This window comes from Protobothrops mucrosquamatus, unplaced genomic scaffold (genome assembly GCF_001527695.2).
Source record: "Protobothrops mucrosquamatus isolate PMUCROS unplaced genomic scaffold, P.Mucros_1.0 scaffold150, whole genome shotgun sequence".
NCBI classification, from domain to species: Eukaryota; Metazoa; Chordata; class Lepidosauria; order Squamata; family Viperidae; genus Protobothrops; species Protobothrops mucrosquamatus.
In genome coordinates, this window is record NW_015386515.1 from 30,136 (window position 1) to 48,274 (window position 18,139).

The 18,139-nt window shown below is 42.6% G+C and overlaps 1 protein-coding gene across 1 annotated transcript in view; it reads left to right on the plus strand.

The window, feature by feature from the left end:
* Positions 1-17,887, plus strand: part of TRIP10 (thyroid hormone receptor interactor 10) — a 32,271-nt gene extending 14,384 nt beyond the window's left edge. The window contains exons 7-13 of the mRNA XM_015813275.1: positions 4,200-4,346; positions 4,812-5,015; positions 9,955-10,064; positions 13,318-13,450; positions 14,355-14,479; positions 15,753-15,883; positions 17,180-17,887. Of these exons, the coding sequence (XP_015668761.1) occupies positions 4,200-4,346; positions 4,812-5,015; positions 9,955-10,064; positions 13,318-13,450; positions 14,355-14,479; positions 15,753-15,883; positions 17,180-17,331 (1,002 nt within the window). The 3' untranslated portion in view covers positions 17,332-17,887. The remainder of the gene's footprint in view (positions 1-4,199; positions 4,347-4,811; positions 5,016-9,954; positions 10,065-13,317; positions 13,451-14,354; positions 14,480-15,752; positions 15,884-17,179) is intronic.
* The last annotated feature ends 252 nt before the right edge of the window (positions 17,888-18,139 follow it).

An 18,139-nucleotide genomic window follows, 5' to 3' on the forward strand; every position in this document is an offset into this window, starting at 1 on the left:
ACTTATCTACAAAATACCTAAAGTCCCTACAGCCCTGTAAAAAACTTGGACCAAAATATATAGGGCCTTTTCCAATTAAAAGAATCATAAACCCAGTAACAGTAGAATTAGAATTACCCAAAAATCTCAGGCAAATACACCCAATTTTTCATTGCAGCTTGCTGAAAAGAGAGCGTCAATCATCGTTACGGCCAAAAATACCACCACCACCACCTCCAATCATGGTGGAAGGCGAACAACACTTCGAAATAAAAGAAATCCTTGACTCTAGGAGATATCATGGAACAACTCAGTATCTAGTTGCCTGGAAACACCTCCCTGCCTCACAAAACGAGTGGGTCCATAAACATCACATCAGAGCCCAGAAGCTATTAAAGAAGTTTCACACAGAGTATCCTAACAAACCTGACTAACTTTTATACCTGTTTTGTTCTTTTTCAGGTGGATCTATCTTATTTTTGAGGGGGCAGGATGTCAGAATCCAAAAATATTCCATCTCTAGTTATCAACTATGAAACCCTGCATTTCTGTCTGCTCTGGATTCTGTCATACGATGAAGGGAAGGGGGTGAACAAAGGGGCTTTATGGCCCTCATTTCCTTCAGCCTACTTCAAAGGGACTGAATGTGGATATTACCAAATGGACTAACAATAACAATGGGGGTCATTAGCTTTCATGTAATCCTTTTTGAAATTCCTCCCGTCAATGAGGAAAAGGGGGTGAGAATGTAAGGCCTAGAATTGTCACTGGGAAAAGGGGGTTACGGGGGTGTGACTAATGGGGGATCCCTTAAAACCTTGAAGTGGAGAGCTCAAACCCAAGTCCTGTCTAGAACGCCTACATCCAGCTTTCTCTTAATAAAGATGCCTGTTGGAAGAAATATTCCAGGAGTTCTGTCTTCTTAAGATGCAAAGTGGGGTGGGTCCTTACACATACTTCCTACCAGAAAATGTTTCCTTGTGGTGGAGATATTCTACTAAGAAGGTCTTTGCCCTTGTCACTGTCTGGCAAGCCAGATGGTCCCTGTGGACCAAAGCAGAGAATCGAACTGATCATAGAGCATAGTTTGCCTAGCATTGGGAGAGACGGCATGAAATGTGTAGGTGAAGAGCTTGATAGTCCTCGACATGCAACTGGAATGAAGCCTGCCCATTAGGGTTGATAGTCCATGGATGGTCGTAAAAAGGATAGTTCACATGACCAACACAGTTTATAAACTTTTGTGCGATGGTCATTAAGCAAACATGAGGGTTGTAAAATGAACGCTGTGGTCATTAAGCAAATCCATTGTTCGCTATGGTGTAATTTTGCCAAAATCTGAAACTGCCGGTTTTCAGCAAAACCATTACAAAACATAGTTATGTAACCACAGGACACTGAAAACTACCATAAATACAGCTAGGCAACCGAAATTTGGTCACGTGACTGTGGAGGGGCCCCATCATCAGAACTTTGACTCTAGGTCATAAGTAGCCCTAAGGTAGGTCCATCGTAATTTCAAACAGTCATTAGGCAACTGGTCATAAGTCAAGGACTATTCAGAGACTGTAGATTGACACCAATCTTAAACTGACCCTGAGGGGCAGCCAGCCTCACAGAGCAACTAGAGAGCTACATTCTGCTCAGTGGCATCTTCCAGACTGTGAGAATAATCCCAAAGCTGAGCCTGTTACAGGATGGAGTATTAAAACTAGAGTCTTCCAGTCCAGGGAGATTAATGTTTAAGATTAACAGCATTATTTACTTATTTTAATATTCTTTGTATGCTACCCCCATCAGAGACTCTGGTGGCTCACCAACACATAATGCATAATAAATCCACAAAGTCATAATCAACAGCAAACATAATAATCAGAGATCATATATAGAAACCATGATCTTTGCTACCCCAAAGTGTCAACAAAAAACAAAAAGGATTGTTTTTACTATGTCCTAAATGGCAGCAAGGTTGTGCTAACCTGGGGCGGGGGGGGGGGGGGGGGGAGTATATTCCATGTAGAGTCAGGGTAGACTTGGAAAAGGCTTTTCTCTGCATTCCTGACTCTTTTTTAAATTTTTATTAATTTTTTCAAATAAACATGAACAAATAATACAAATATGGTGCATTTCATTAGAAAAACAAACACATAAAAAGCCTACTCATTAGGTATTCAGAAATAATCGGTGTTTCCCCCCCCCCCGCATCCACACTCCCTCCACCTTCCTACCTACTTCCCTCTTCCTCCCCCTCTTAACCACTACCTCTCCTCTTTCCTCCTTCCCAACTATCCTACACATCCCATCACCTTCTTTTCCACCACCTCGGATGCAGTTTAGGNGCCGATCATCTCCTCTTCTTAAAGACAAACATTTACATTACATTTATAAATACACCAAAAAATTTTTATAATTCTACCCCTTCATCCCCTTCCCCCCCCCCCCCCCCCGGACTTCCCAGAACTGAGTACAGGGATAAATACATAACATCCCAAGTCTAAATTAAGCTATCCATTCATAATACAAACAAAATTAACATACGTTAACTCTAACATACAGTAATAAACTTAAATATAATATATATATATATAAATTATATTAAATATATAGAAAATATTAGACAATTTTTTTTATCGTTCCTGACTCTTAAACCATGTGAGGAAGTGAAACCAAAAGCATGGCATTCCCAGTTAGAGCTTAACAGACAGGATAGGTTCTACTCAGAGCAAACAATCCTGCAGAAACTGAGGACCTAAGCTATAAATAGCTTTATAAGGGATGATTAGTACTGCAAATGTGCCCCAAACCCCTTTGGAAACTGATGCTGCTCTTGAAAACTAGGTATTGGTCAATTAAACCAGGTTTAGTCATTTAATACCAACTTCAAGCATCATCCGCAAGATCACCAGGGCAGAGGATCTCCAGGAACAGCCTTATCCAGATTACCAGCTATGAAGTTGGGCAAAGCTTCTACCCATGGCTTTCACTTGTTGCAGGAGTGGTTAGCTCAGGGATCCTCTACTCTAGATCTTGGATCAGTCTCTGGGGAAGTGCAAACCCATCAGGAACAAAAGATGGTGTTATCCCTGGATCCAGGTGATTCTAGCTACTCTTATCTTGCTAGGATTAAATGTAAGGAACTTTTGTCCAGTCCAGCTTCCCATAGCCTAAAGAATTGAGGCATCCATGGTATCTCCTGCCCAGTCCTGGGTATCATCTCCTCATTGGTGATACTTCATCCAGAACTGACTGATGACCTCTCCCAATGGTTTTGTGCAGATCAGACATGTCAAACCCAAGGCCCGAGGGCCGGATGCGGCCCGCGAAATGGTTTCATGTGGCCCGTGAAGCCATCCTGGAAACAGTGAGGGAACGGCCCCCGCTGCCTTGGCCCTGGCCCAGACCGGCCGGGAGCCAATGTACAATTTTGTGGTAGCCATCTATGCTGAAACGCATTCAGTCTTAGCTCCACAAGGCCGTCTAGAAACAGCGAGGAACCAGCCCCTGCCGCATCGGCCCTGCCCCCTGGGTGCATGCTGGGGAGATGTCATCCTTTGTGAGGAATGAAGAAATGGACCATGCCTTGGCGCTTGCCCCGGTCGCACCCCCTTCTGCCAGAGACCCTCAGATCTGTCCCACTCCTGCCCAGGTCCCCACAGGCACCCTTGACGCGAATGATGTAGAGCTGGCCATGCCCACCCAGTAGACCACACCCACTCCATCCATGCCCACCCAGTAGGCCACACCCACCTGACCACACCCACCCGGCCCCCCAAGGGCAACCACAATGCTGATGCGGCCCTCAATGAAATTGGGTTTGACACCCCTGGTGTAGATGTTAAGTAGGATGGGGGAGAGGCCCAAATCCTGAGACAACTCACACATAGGCTCATGATACATGCTACATAGTCTTTTACTTAAAAAGTGATTTTAGAAACTGTTGTGCTGCAAAGCAAAGCATCAACCCCTAGTATCATGTCATAATTCTTTGCAGAAATGCCTATGGGCCCCAGAAATATAACATTGGAGTGTTTGAGACTATTCTGGGGTCCAGCTTAGCTTCTTGTCAACTTGTTTGTAACTGACCATTGCCCGTTGTGGCTACCATTTTGTGAATAAGAAAGTCTCCTATAGTGTTATCTAAAGCAACAGCAATTGGGGTATTGTGAATAATCCTCCTATCTCAATTATTGTTTAGTCCTTTTTCCTTGCTTGTTTTCTAGAAGATGCAAGAGATGGATGAAAGACGGACGCGGCGTCTCAAGGGGGGCTATCACATCTTTTCAGAGATAGAACAGCAGGTCATGCCGATCATTGGCAAATGCCTGGAAGGCATGAAGGCAGCTGCAGAGGTGGTTGATGAAAAAAATGTAGGTGTCTGAAGATCTCTTATTCCTTCACTGTATGGTAGAGGCTGAAAAGAGTGTGGATTTTCTGTTAACCCCAAACCTTTCCAGCAATGGCACCTAAGATCCTTTGCCTGGGGAAGTTGGGGTTTTGTTTTGTTTTGTTTTTGCTGGCAAATATGTTTTCTGCCTTTGAACTATGGTTGTGCTCAAAAACAGTCCTGTTCCTGACACTGTGGACGGGCACCAGGAAGGGATAACTTATTTTGTTTAATTAAAAGGTATTCGATTTCTTCAACATTACATTTGTTCTTTGACCTTGAGAAGATACATTTAAGCTGCTCTTAAGACTGCATTACTGAAATGGTGCTCTTGGATCCCATCCTTGGTCAATATGGAGTTTTGCTACTAATCTCTATTGTAGGCTCAGTTGGAGTTGGGTTGACAGTTTTCCTGTTTTATTTCAAAAGGATGCTTTTCTTCTGTTAGGACTCGCAAATGTTAATTGAACTGCACAAATCAGGTTTTGAAAGGCCGGGAGACATGGATTTTGAAGACTTCAGCCAACCCATGAACCGCACCTCTTCTGATAGCAGCCTGGGCACTCCCCGGGGCACACTTGACGGCTGGCTGGATCCCCGACTGCTGGGCAAGAACAAGGGAAAGCGCTGGCTCTTCAGCAGGAAGAATAAGGTGAGAATTGTTATAGAGGGCTGGCAGCATCCTGAAGGTAATTGAGAACAATTGGTCTTCTATCATCCGTCTCTTAATATCTCCCGGATTCACAGATCAGCAGTATCTGAGGGCAGGGATACAGGAAAGGAAGAGGATAATCAGAGTGGTGGCATGTTTGAATATTACTCTGAAATCCTATTGCATTTAATTGTCCCTGCCTTTCAGGCTGCTGGCCTACCACAACAGATCTCTCAGCTGAAAAGTGCTATCCTATGGAAGTCTGCAAGTTACCATACTAGCACTCATTGCCACTTCCATTCATTCTTTGGCTGACTTCTTTCTTCTTTCTGGCTGTTCTCACTAGTCCTCATGAAAGAGCTTCCTTCTCTGACTTTCTAAGTCAAATCAATGCTGCTCGGGAAAATCTGGGGCCAAGATAGAGTTTGGCCACTATATCTGCTGCTGGAGGGCCTTAGCTAGAACATCCCTTCCTCTCTCTCCGCCACTGGATCTCATCAGCCTTCTATTGCTCAAGGCCCTCCCACTGTGGAGGCCTTGGAAGTCTGCCCTAGAACGGCCTATTCCAAGAAGCCATTCCCAGCTGCCCCTGTCTTTTTCCTGTAGTCCCTAGATGACCCCGTGGGCTTGTGTGCTGGAGATGATGAGGGCTGCTTCAGCGAGCTCTCATTTTGTTTCCTACTAATTTTCCCCAGAGGTTCTTTCATAGCCTTTGCAAGGACACTATTTCAGCTGGCCTGTGTTAGCAAAGGCCTCCTTTTTCCATCCATCCATACAGGGCCCCTTTATCCCACTTGCCATGGCCATCTAGAGAGTCCTGAACTCTCTTGCCTTATATCTTGAACTGAATGTGTTCTCCCACCCCACCCCACCCATCATTTTATTCTCAGTGCGAATGTTCTCTTAGTCACATCCACCCTGTTAATCTTGCAGTGCAGATGCTGCACAAAAGCTGAGCTCCACGGCCTTTGCTCGCATCTATAGTTGGCCTCTACTTTGCCCTCATCTCTGTTTTCCTACTGCATAATTTCTTCCATGTCCTCTGTATTGCCTCCTTGCCTCTGTGCATATGTGAACTTCACTGCTCTTTTCCCTTGACTATTCATGAATGACTTCAGGACAGGAAAGGCAAAATGAATTCATTGAGCCTGCAAGAGAGACCTGGAGGGTGGTGCAGTAGGGATTCCTTTCACTTTCTAGACTAATTCCTGTGGTTCAGAACAACCCGTTTATAACAACCCAAACCACTTTCTCTTTCCCTAATAAACTATATGAGAGAACACTTGCATTCCTTAACTTGCAAGTAAACATTAAGTAAAGGTTTGCCTTTTTAGTGTGTATATAATTACCAAAGCTGGACAAACATTATAATTGATAAAGCTTTATATTATTAAACATGAGTCCTTTTTGGTTGCCTAAACAACCTTAAGTCAGTACGTATTGTCTTTCCTGTAGTAGAGAAGTGAGTGGAGAGGAAGCAGCCTTGCCTAAGACAAATTTGACCAGTTCAAAAGTCAGGTGAGATTTGATCGGTCTCATCCTGCTAATATAACTCAATGCTACTTGGGTTGTTATCACCTACTTAGGGCATTTTAACGTGTCAGCAGTGCTTCAAGAGATTTTAAAGCAAAATGAACAAGTTCTGAGTTGAACAGGCATTTCTACATCTGTATCGTCTTTAGTTGGCTGCACCAAAGATGGATCTGTACTGACCTTGGAGAGAAGATAGATGGTTGGGTAGATAACCAGTAAGCACTTTCCAGATGTGTGGATTTCAACTCTCAGAATTCCTCACATTGGTGAATCTCTTATCCCTCCCTGTGAATCATTCTATGAAAAGGCAACAATGTGCTTCTGAGCGCCTGAAGCTGCTCGTCCAGCACCCCTCTGCAACTCCTCAAAGCACTGTGCTTTTTAAATGGCGTTGAGCACAGCAGCACAATCCTAGGAAAAGACCCAAGACCTTGAAGGAGTGAGAAGGGTTAAAGGGCATGCTCTGAAGTGCTGCGCAGGGGTAACCTCTGGGCTCTCCTCAAAGGCTTTCCTCCCTCTTTGGCTGCTAACATTGGACCTCTTCTCTTCCATCAATAACTTTGAAGTTTAAGACCAGCTTAGCCCTCCCACATAACAGATCTTGAGAGCCAGATTGTCAGACTGGGGATGGAGGGGAAGGGGGCGGAGAGGGAGGGAGGGAGGGAAGGAACTTTGCTATGTTGCTCTGCGATATGCCAGTGCCAAGTTCAGCTCTGCATCTTGCCACCCTCCTCATCTTTTTTCATTTGCTCCCTGGGGGCCGGGTGTTTCTGTGCCTCGTGTGCTCTTGTCTCTTCCATATATATATGGAATGCACTGTAGTTTTTCTGGTGGCGGGATTTTTTTTGTATGTGTGCCTTTTTATTTTCTTACAACATATTTTTCCCATCCTTTTGTGTGTGTTTTTTTCTTTGTTTCTTGTTCATGGCCCTTATCTGTCGCTAGCTCCCAACCCCTCCCCTCTCCCCTATAAATTGCCCTTCCTCTTCATCTTCCCCCTCCTCCTCTGCCATCAATGGACCTCCATCCCCCAAATTCACCCGTGACCCTCTGTCTTACTGTTTGAACGAGATCAATAAGACAGTCAAACCCCGCATCACGTCCTTCCGCAGCCTCAAACGGGGGGTAAGTGGATAACTTTGTTTGCTTAAATCACTTGTCATATGTCTGCTGCTGCTGCCATCGCCACCACCACCACCAAAGGCACCTGCCAGGTAGAAAACCTGTTGTGGTTTATGTGCTGATAAAATGAAAATGCATACACACACTAGATCCTAGCCCTCTGCTGTTTCTTTTGAAGCAATAATTACTCAGTTCAGTGAATATGAAAAAAAGGACATTCAGTTTCCTTTTTGTTAAGTTTTACATTGGTAAGGCATAACTAAACCAAGACTTTGACCAATTGTCTTTAGAAATTATAAAAGGATGACAAAGCAAAAGAGAAAGCAAGGGGCAGAGTACATAAGAGCTCTGCTGGATCAGAACAAGGGCTCATATCCAAACATCTTGCTCCATAGCGTAAGCAGTGAGGACATTACAAGTATGGAAAGGAAAGCTCTTTACTACTGGCGTTCCCCAACAGCCTAATACTCAAGGCATGAGATTCTGGAGGTAGTAAGCAGCCTCAAAGTCACTGATGGTCTGATCACATATGAATTTGTCTAATCCCATTTTTAAAATGATATATTGGTGGCTATAGCCATGTTTGACGGTAGCAAATTCCTCATTTTAATTGTGTTATGTAAAAAAAAAGTCCTTCCTTTGATTACTTATGAGTCTCCCAAAAGTTTGTTTTAGCAGATGACCTCCTGATCCAACTTTATAAAAATCAAAGAGAAAAATGACTATTCACGTTTTCCATACCATGTGTGTTTTTACATCTCTATGACATTGCCACTTCCCCGCCCCAGTCTAAAAAAGCCAAATTGTTGTAGCTGTCACTTTGGTTGCACTTCTTGCACCTGTTTCCTGAACCTTACTTAGGTGCTACTTCTCTTTTTCTTCACCTGCCCATGAATGCCATAGACGGTGATGGTGGGAGAATGGTGGACTAAACCCATTGAGTACAAAAGGTGGTCAAATGACCCCTTAAGAAAGTCCCTGCCTGAGAATTGAATTATCTGTTCTGCTTCCCTTCCTTTTTTTTTTCTTTACACAAATTGGGAATAGTCCCTACTTCAGTAAAGAAGACTTCTACTGATTTTGATTTTAATTATATTGATATTACTGTTAACGTTTTATATTTTGTTTTATTGCTGTAACCTGCTTTGAGTACTTAATGTAGACAAATTTATTTATTCATGTCAGAAGCATTGTTATTAAAATTTTATGTGTAGATATAAGTACAAGAACATAGAATTTAAAATGTGTAAAAAAAGCATCTTAGCAGATATAGGCAAAGAGATTGGGAATTAATTGACTGTGTTCCTGTAATTTTGCACACATGCACATGCTTGGAGTTATTCATGGTTAATATTTTAATACTACTCTTCCAACGGTCCATGTCCTATCCAGTTCAGTGTGTAACTACAGGAAAATACTGCTTAGTTGCTCCAATTCTCAGGGAACTGTGGGCTCATGTTCCCTAAATGTTTGATGACTTTTGAAAATACCTTAAAATTGCAGCTTTTTCAGCAGGTTTTTAGTTGTTTAATTCACTTTCAATGTTTTTGGGTTTAATTTGAAGTTTAACTCTTGATTTAACTTGTTATTGTAAAAAACTCCTTGATAGTCAGTAGTATAAATAATTAAATATCAGCAAGGAGAATGTAAGGAATAAGCCACAATCATTTTTGGTTCACATACCACATGAGGCTGGATTCCTTCATTGTACTAAGCCACAATGTAGCTTCTTTAGTTTTGATGTACTGTGATGTGATGTGTGAGCTCACTCACTGGGGCCTCATTATTTTGCCAATGGATCAATCACCTGACCTCAGCATAGATCTCCCAGCTACTTTTAATTCCATTGGAGAACTAAATACCACAATCAACAGGTTTATTATATGTATCACTGAAATAAAGCCACAAATAGCTTTATACTAACCTTCCGCACTGTTGTATCAGCGTTTCAGCTCTATCCCTAGCCTTTGAAATTCTGGATCTTGAAACCCCAAAACATTGTGGGAAAGGGGATGGTTCAGTGTCTAAAAGCATTATTTATTTGAAGATGGTTCCCAGCTGTATAATCAGAGCTAAACATCCACCATATGGTGCAACAGGATTCTGGGGCTATAGGGAATCATTGCCTACAGCCTGTTAGTCGCCTGTCTTGAGTCTTGGCAATGGAAGATGACGTTTCTCAGGTAGAGCACTTAGATACAGCCTATGGGAGAAAAGTTGGTTTTGCGGACAGAGGAGAAGCATCTGGGGGGGAAAAATGATATGTGTCTTTTCCTACTGCCAGACTGTGATCACAGAAGATTTTAGCCATCTGCCTCCAGAGCAAAGGAGAAAAAAATTACAACAGAAGATTGAAGAAAAAAGCCGGGAGTTGCAAAAAGAGCTGGATCAAAGGTCAGAGTCAGAGCATTCTGTTACTTGTCCTTCCTGTGATCTAAGCAGACCACAAAGAGAAGAAACTAACTTTTTCCAAATGAAAAAAATTCTGAGATTTCAGAAAATTGGCTCTTTCAAGCTCCATGATTAATATTGATTTGAATATCCCTGACATTCAACATGTTCTAGCTACCCAGCCTTCATTGAAGGAAAATGTATCACTTTGGTCCTTTCCTATTTGAAGATTTTGCAGTTTGCTTTACAATAAGGACCTTTTTAGCTATTAGTCTTGCCTAACATAAAGCAGGAGTCAGTGATATGGAAGGTGCACACACATTTGTGTTATTATTTTACTTTTGGGCAGGGTCAGTTCCAGGGTGCAAAGCATTTGCAGCTGTTTTGAGTCTCCGCAAAGCCTCCCCTACAGTACTCCTGCCGCCTCTCTCCCTGGTCCTGCCTCCTGCCCACCATCCAAAGGTCTCCTGCCTGCCAGAACTCTGTCAGCCTCCTGGACAGCATCTGCTCCATTTGTGGCTGAGCTGGCAACAGCAAATGTCCCATGAGATCAAGCAGGCAGGGGAAGAGGAGGAGATGAGGACAGCTGAGTGACAAGGACAGTGGCTGCTGCAGCATCTGAAAGGAAAAAAAACCACTAGGCTCTAAGAACTGATCTTCACTATGAGATGTACAAGATGTGCACTCTGCTTCTGCCTGTCTCCTTGGTCGTGCTTTCTGCATCTCCTTTCCCAGGATCTTTGTAGGTTAAGTTGGACTTAACTTTGTAGGAAACTTCAAGACTAGGCCAAGATCTGCGATCCAGTCCAACAAAGAGATACCGAAATCTCTAACTTGACTGAGTTTTTGCTACTAAGCCCTAGTAAAAACCAAAACAGCCCATGTGGTGGAGGTGGGTAGGAAGGGCAAGAAGGTTAGATGAGCATGTTTGAGAGAAAAGTATGAATGTCCGGGGATAAGGGTGGAACAAAGAATCAAAGTTGTATATGCCAGAGAAAAGTATGTAATGTCAAGGGAGAGGTGCTGTACATCATTTGGCCCAGAATCCCACAAGTAATATTTGCTGCAAATGGCACTCGGTCAGCTTCTCCAACAATAGATTTCTTTGGGCAAAAAAACCAAAGACTAGAAAGGATGACCTTTGTTACATTCTGGATCCCTGTGATGTAGACTTCAGCCACAAAGGAAAAGGTACACTTCAAAATTTTGCAGGACAACAGAAAGGTCTAGTTGGTGCCAAGAAAAAAATACAAGTATTTTAGTTAGTATGTTAAGTGTTATGGTATAGGTTGGGTCAGGTTGAGTCCTTAACATACATTATTCCTTACATGACTTGACCACCAGGAGGCAGTGTACGACTAGTTTCATCCTTAAAATTCAGTGTATTTTGAGCTAATAAAGAAATCTCCATTTTCGTTTTGGTAGTGTTCTTCTTTCTTAAGATTACTTTCTTGCAAGTTTTAATGGCTTTTCTAATCCTGTGTCTATCCCACATTTGGGTGATGTAGAGTCAATATCCAGCTAGGCCATCATGGTCCGGCTGGCCAGACCGAACCCCCTCTTCCCCCATTAGAAGTAAGAAGGGTATTAACAAAGGCAACAGTAGCAGGCTGGACATTCCCCTCTTTACACCACACATACATTCCATTAGTTGCCCATTTCCCAGGGGAAAGCGAGAAGTAGCAAAGAGTAGGAGTTTAGTATGTATTTTTCAGAAATCCATCTGCACTGTTAATTTGGGTGTTGCAATGGACCTCTGCCCTGGTTTATAAATTCATGCTTAATTATGCTATGGCTTTTTTTACCATTTGTACACTGTTTAACATGGATTTTTTTAATAAACTTTATTGGTTTTTAAAACATAAATCACATAATAAATCACACAATAGTTGATTAACAGTGTGTTTGCCTGGCTTACATTTACAAAGGAAAATCGTCAACAATTAATATCTATAATCCATAACCCACGTATTCACACAAATGTTTCTTTTTTCTTTTTTTCCCCATAGATATTCTCTCTGATAGTTCCCATCATCAATATTCTTAATTTTCACTTTAATATTTAAATATTTTCCCTTTAATCAGTATCATGCTTAATCAATGTGTTTCGCTGAATCGGAGCATTTTTCCCTCTATTTTTCCCCAACCAATCATACAATTTGTTTCAGATTTCGTAATAATCTGTTTCACTCTTATCTTTAAGTTCTAAAGTTTAACATGTTATTGTCCTATTAGGACAATATTTTCAGGGTTTTTCTTTTATTAATTTATTTCCCAAAGTTTATAAGCTGCTGAAAATCATAACATTAATAAACCCAATAAATAGTAACTACTTAAAATAATAAATCAATCCATTGTTGTGAGGAGCAAATTTGATTTCCGTCTTAGAGGATTCCATTTCCCAAAACATCCTCTGGGGAGGAGCAGGCTGACCAGCGAAAGAGAGCTGTTCCTGAGAAACTCCCAGCTCCCCAGATTTTTTTCAGGGTGGGTACCCAGAATATCCTCTCCATAATTAAATCATGTAGGTACCCCAGAGAGTAATCCAGCAAGGGCTTCATAGGTAAGCACCAGTTTACCTATGAATTGAAACTGAACACCTTCTGGCAACTTGTGCAAATCTCAAAGAACAGATGCTGTTATGCTAAGCCAGTTAATTTGGATCAGCAAGCAAGCAAGCCACTGCTCCAGCTGTAGCTTCTGAGTTTAAAGGGCACTTTTCTGTCCCACTATGGTTGTAGATAGTTTACTAATTCTAGGATGTTCTGTTAATTCATAAACAGAATTAACTGCTGATTATCACTGCAATTATTTTCACACATACAGCATTTATTGTAATTGTTGTGCTTTGTAACTTTCCACATTTAATTTTGCCAGTTGGTACAGCTTTTAACATTTAGGATAACTCATAATGAAACTGAAGAAATGTACTGAAGTTTACAAAACCTCGATCAATATGTTTAAAGTATAGAAAGATTTTTGAATGGTAGAAATAGTCAGCTACCTTTATAGCAAAAAAAAAAAATATCTTTTGGCCTATGGATGAGGGGGGAGAGGTTGGACAGACCATATCTGGTGGTGTTGGGCAAATCAAACTAACAAGGCAATTAGCAATATTTAATTGTTTATTAATACTAATTGTATTAACTAAGGTTTGCTTTGTTCCAAATATCTTGAGTTTTGATTGCCCTTTCTTTTGCATCTACATTGCAGTAACTTCTCTCAATAACCATGTTTGCTCCCTTTCTTGTTTCAGGGATGCCTTAAATAAGATGAAGGATGTTTACCAAAAGACACCACAGATGGGAGACCCCAACAGCTTGGAGCCAAAGATCTCAGAGACACTAAGCAATATTGAAAGGTTGCGTCTAGAGATTCAGAAATGTGAAGTAAGGACTTAGAAGGGGAGGCCATGCATCTGATTGCATTCAAAATAATTGTTCATTTCACTAACTTTTGAAAAAACATTTCAAGGGCAACTTTTAGAGGGTTTCTGAGAGCATTCCCAAGATTTTGGAAAGTTGCACGTGTTCTGAAATTGCTGCTGCATTACAAGTAACCTTGTTGAACAGGACAGTAGTTAACATTGAATCATGGATTGAGCAAGGGGGGAGCAGAAGCAGAAGTTTGACTGGCCTGCTGAGTCATAGTTAATCAAAGGTTTTGAACTGGGCGGGGTCCAGAGGAGAATGGGGTCAAGCCCTTATTAAGGAGGTAGAGCTTCCATGGTGACACTTTTGTCATTCTGCACAGGTCAGAGGGGCCTCTCAGTCAGATACAATGATTTCTCTTGAGAAACTGCTTGAGGTTTGCCAGTTACCAGGAGCCAGTGCTGGATTGTAGCTCTAGACGTCTTAGCTCACAGGGGCTTCGTGTGCCTGGTCAGAGCAGTAATTAAAGCTTCTCAAGTGCCAAGGACTCTGCCATTGGTTTGCAGGAGATTTGCAGAAGGGAACTTTCCAGTAGGTTGTGCTCGGCAGTGACCATGAGGAACTTGGTACCCTTTTCAGTTTTCTCTCCCAAGTGCTCCTCATGAGTCCATGTTGCCCTGGATGGCGCTTGGCAAAGCCTGCTCAGAACAAGGATGATGTAAACCTGGGGAGAGTCTTTATGCCTCCTTTGGAGCATCATAAAGCAGGCTTGGCAATCCATTAGCCAATGTTCTGCCTTTTGGAGTTACATTAGCAGAACCACGTTCACATGGTTGAGGCCCCGTTGCTGGCAAAAAGCGCAGGAGACAAAACCCTCTGCTGGGAAGCCATAATCCATGCCCACCTTTTGGCCTCTCTATAGGCTTGGCTGACAGATGCCGAGAGCAGGATGCTGAGCAACCGCCCTGACACGGTTACCCGCTATAACCGCCACTTGGATCCTGCCAGTGCCCTGAACAACAACAACTGCTCACATGAAAAAGACAGGTGAGAGCAAGCAAAGAAGAACCACTACCACCACCACCACCAGGCATTAGAGCTCTTTGAGGTTCTGGGCATCTTTCCTAAGGTGAGGCCGAGACATTTGCACTGTGGAGTTCTTAGCTACAGTGGTTCCTCAGGACTAATCCTGGAGAGTGTGGTCCTGATCTGCAGGATTCCTAGGTCTTTCCTGAGGATCCTGCCAGTTGCTCCTCCTCGAGCAATCCTGTGTTTTCACTGAAGTTAAACTGGAATTGGAGGTTTGAGGTCACTTTTTTTTTCCTTCCACAAAAAACTGGAGACAGTTTTTTTTTTCCCTGACAAAATTTTTATCTATGAAAACAGATAGTCCTCTTTAGCAACCGCAATAGGGAACAGCAACTTGGCTGTTATGCAAAATGGTCAACAAAGTGAGACTCATATGACCATAACATACGATTTTACCTCGTGTTTCCTATGCTTTACACAACCAGAAGGATACACCTTTCAAATAATTAGGAAGAGAATTGATATTTGCATTTACATTCATTGGAGAGGAGGGGATTACAAGAAAGCAAGCACACAGTGGAGAATACACATGTAAAGGAATGTGTTATGTGCACTCTTAGTATAGGAGGCAAACAAAAGCCTCTAGAGTGAAACTGTTTAGGATCCTGTCAGTTTCAGGCAGCAGTTACCAGCCTTCTTGGGTTCTAATCCACTCACTCACCCACCCCCAGTAATTAAGTCAGAGAGCTCAGCTTGTTAACTTAGGGATGCGCTGTGTTAGGGAGAAAGATAGCTCAGGAAAAGATTGCTTCTTTAGACAATCTTTCAGCTCTGTGATGGGGAAGAAAAAAAGGAGGTCAGCTACACAGGACCAGTATTAACAGTGTAATGACAGGCACCTGACTGGGAGAGAGACACTGCAGAGATTGTAAATGTGGGCATTGACATTGCAAGAGCAAACACAGACTGTTGCTAAACAAGGACTACCTGTAGTGTAAAATGTCTTTGATGAGCCTGCACATAAAACAACCCCTACCAGGAGACAGCATAAAATATTGCTGAACTGAAGTTGGTTTGTTCTTTTAATACTCCTTAGAGTGCATATATTCACTCGTGATATCAAGAAAAAAATGAGAGATTGATAGTCCCATCAGGAAGGCCAGTTGAAGCTTTCTTACAAGAAGTAATATTTTATCTTCAGTCTGATGACATCAGATTAGCTTTTGCCCACATGTCCTCCTCTGACTTGTAATGCAACATAAATACCCGATACTTGGTTTTCTCCTTCTAGCCCTGACACTACTCATTCTAACGAGACCCAGGACACACTCAGCCAACCCATTTACACAGAGTTTGATGAAGACTTTGAAGAGGAATTGGCATCACCCATCGGAACCTGTGTGGCCATATATCAATTTGAAGGTAGCACCTTGGCAACCTTCTCCAGTTGCTGTGTTCATGTAGAATAGCTGAGACCAGAAGCAAACGTGTACCCTTTCTATTTGGCTAGCTTCACAAGGACTGCCTTGTGAAATACACACAGTAGAATGGGATGTATTCTTCTTCATTTCTGCAATTTTGCTTTTCTTGGGGAAGGAGATTAGATCTGTCACTTTTAGGCTTTTACACTCTGCCTCTCCTAGCATTATTTCCTAATCCTGCATTCCCCTTCTCCCCTCCCCCCCGCGATTGGTTCTGTACCAAAAGTAGATTTTAAAATCTGCAGTTCCTATTACTTATACAAAATAATTTGGCGTTACTTTAATTAATTATGTTTAGACACTGCCCGAGTCCAACTGACTCTGAGCAGAAATGCTTTTTAAAAAGAAAAAATTTGGGTTTTTAAAACCCAACCTTTCACTTGAGATGTGAGGTAACCATTCTGGCTGACATTCTTAGCCATGTACATATCTCACTTTTATGGGAGTTTAATGATAAGCAGGTTTCTGTTCAGAAGAGCAATCACAACTGACTTGTCCAAGCTTCAGCATGAAATAGCCCAAAGCCATTCACTAGTCTTGCCCAGACTATTTTTAATTGCACTGTTTTTACCACAAAGGATTGGGAAAATGCTTTTCAAAATGCTAATAATGAAAGCTTCCATCCTCAGAAGGCACAATTAGATGTGTGGGGGTTTGGTGTGTGTGTTATTTGTGCCATGGCATGCCTTCAGCATGTCAATAGTCCTTTTTCTCCAAAGAGCAATTGCTTTCTCCTAGTCTTAAGAACAGTGCTATGGAGGGAGCAGCCACTGACTAAAGTGTGTCTCTTGTTCCACTCTTGGGCCATAAAGGTGACAACAGCAAGGCCACAAAAGCAAGTGTGTTAAGTCTGTCTTAATGAACAAAACAGGGTGCAGTGTCCATTTGATTTCCCCCGCATCCTCTGTAAATGTATTTTTCCCATCCATTATAATAAGCAGCTCAGTAAACTGCCAGCTGCAGGGAAACAAGTTTTTTTTTTTTTGAGTGAAAAATTATCAATGCCTGAAATTTTGAATTAGACAAAAAGCTCTGCTTACTCTTTGAAGGGCTATGTAACTCCTTAGTGTAGTTCACATCCTGCTTTAAAGCCTTGGTACATCATTCACCCCCACCCCCTACCCTCAATTCTGCCCTGGCAACTGCTGCATACTCTGATGGTTTGAACAGTTTTGCCTCCCAGATATTCTTGGCTTCAGCTAATCAATGCCCTTGCTCGTTTGTTTGCTTCCCAAAGGTTCCAGTGAGGGCACCATCTCCATGCAGGAAGGTGAAGAGCTCAACTTGATGGAGGAAGACAAAGGGGATGGGTGGACACGTGTACGGAGGTGTAGTAAAGGGGGTGAGGGTTACGTCCCTACCTCCTATTTGCGACTGAATGTGAACTGAGTAAGGGACTGATAGCCAAGTTCCAAGAGCTGCACCAACAACAACGTCTGAATGGAAGAGGGGCGGAGTTTCAGTTGCCTGGAAACAGCTCCATGATGTTTGCTCTGGGTGAGCCGGCAAAAGAAGGAATTTGCACCAAATCACTACTGCAAGACAAGAACTGACTAGCAGAATAACAAAACGATGGCTGTAGCCAGCTGAAAGCAAGGCCTCTGGATGGGAGTACAAGAGGGGGTTGACTTCCAGCTAGTAATTGCTCCTCCTCTCCTCCATTATCTTCGTGGCAGACTTACAAAATATTCCATAGGAAAACCCTTCAGCCAAATTAGATAAAAACGTGCAATTCTGCATACAGGAAGATTCCCGAATTCGTGGCTCTGGTGACTGGTAGTTGCCCCATCAGATGAAATGTGGCCGCAATAGGGTGCAGAGCTGGCTGTCCCTCCTCTCTTTGCCAGGTTGGTCAGAGCAAAGGGCTCTCTCCACAGAAACGTTTCTGCTTTTATGCTGCATTCAGTCCAAACCTCAAGGGGATTGTAGGACCTTGAGGACTGGGGAGTGGGGGGGGGGAGTGGGGAGTGTCCATATTCAAGGATCAGACTGGGTTGGATTAGAAGCCTGGAATGTGTATCCTTAAGATTGCTGCTATGCCTGTTGTTTGACTAGAAGCAGAGAGGGGGGAGGATAGTTGCTGGGCATCCCAGTCACTCCCAGTGCTACTCCAATTAGATGCAAGTGTCCCCATAGCCTTCTTGTCTGAGGGCAGGCCGAAGACCACACCGGCGCCAGACCAACATCTCTATATTGT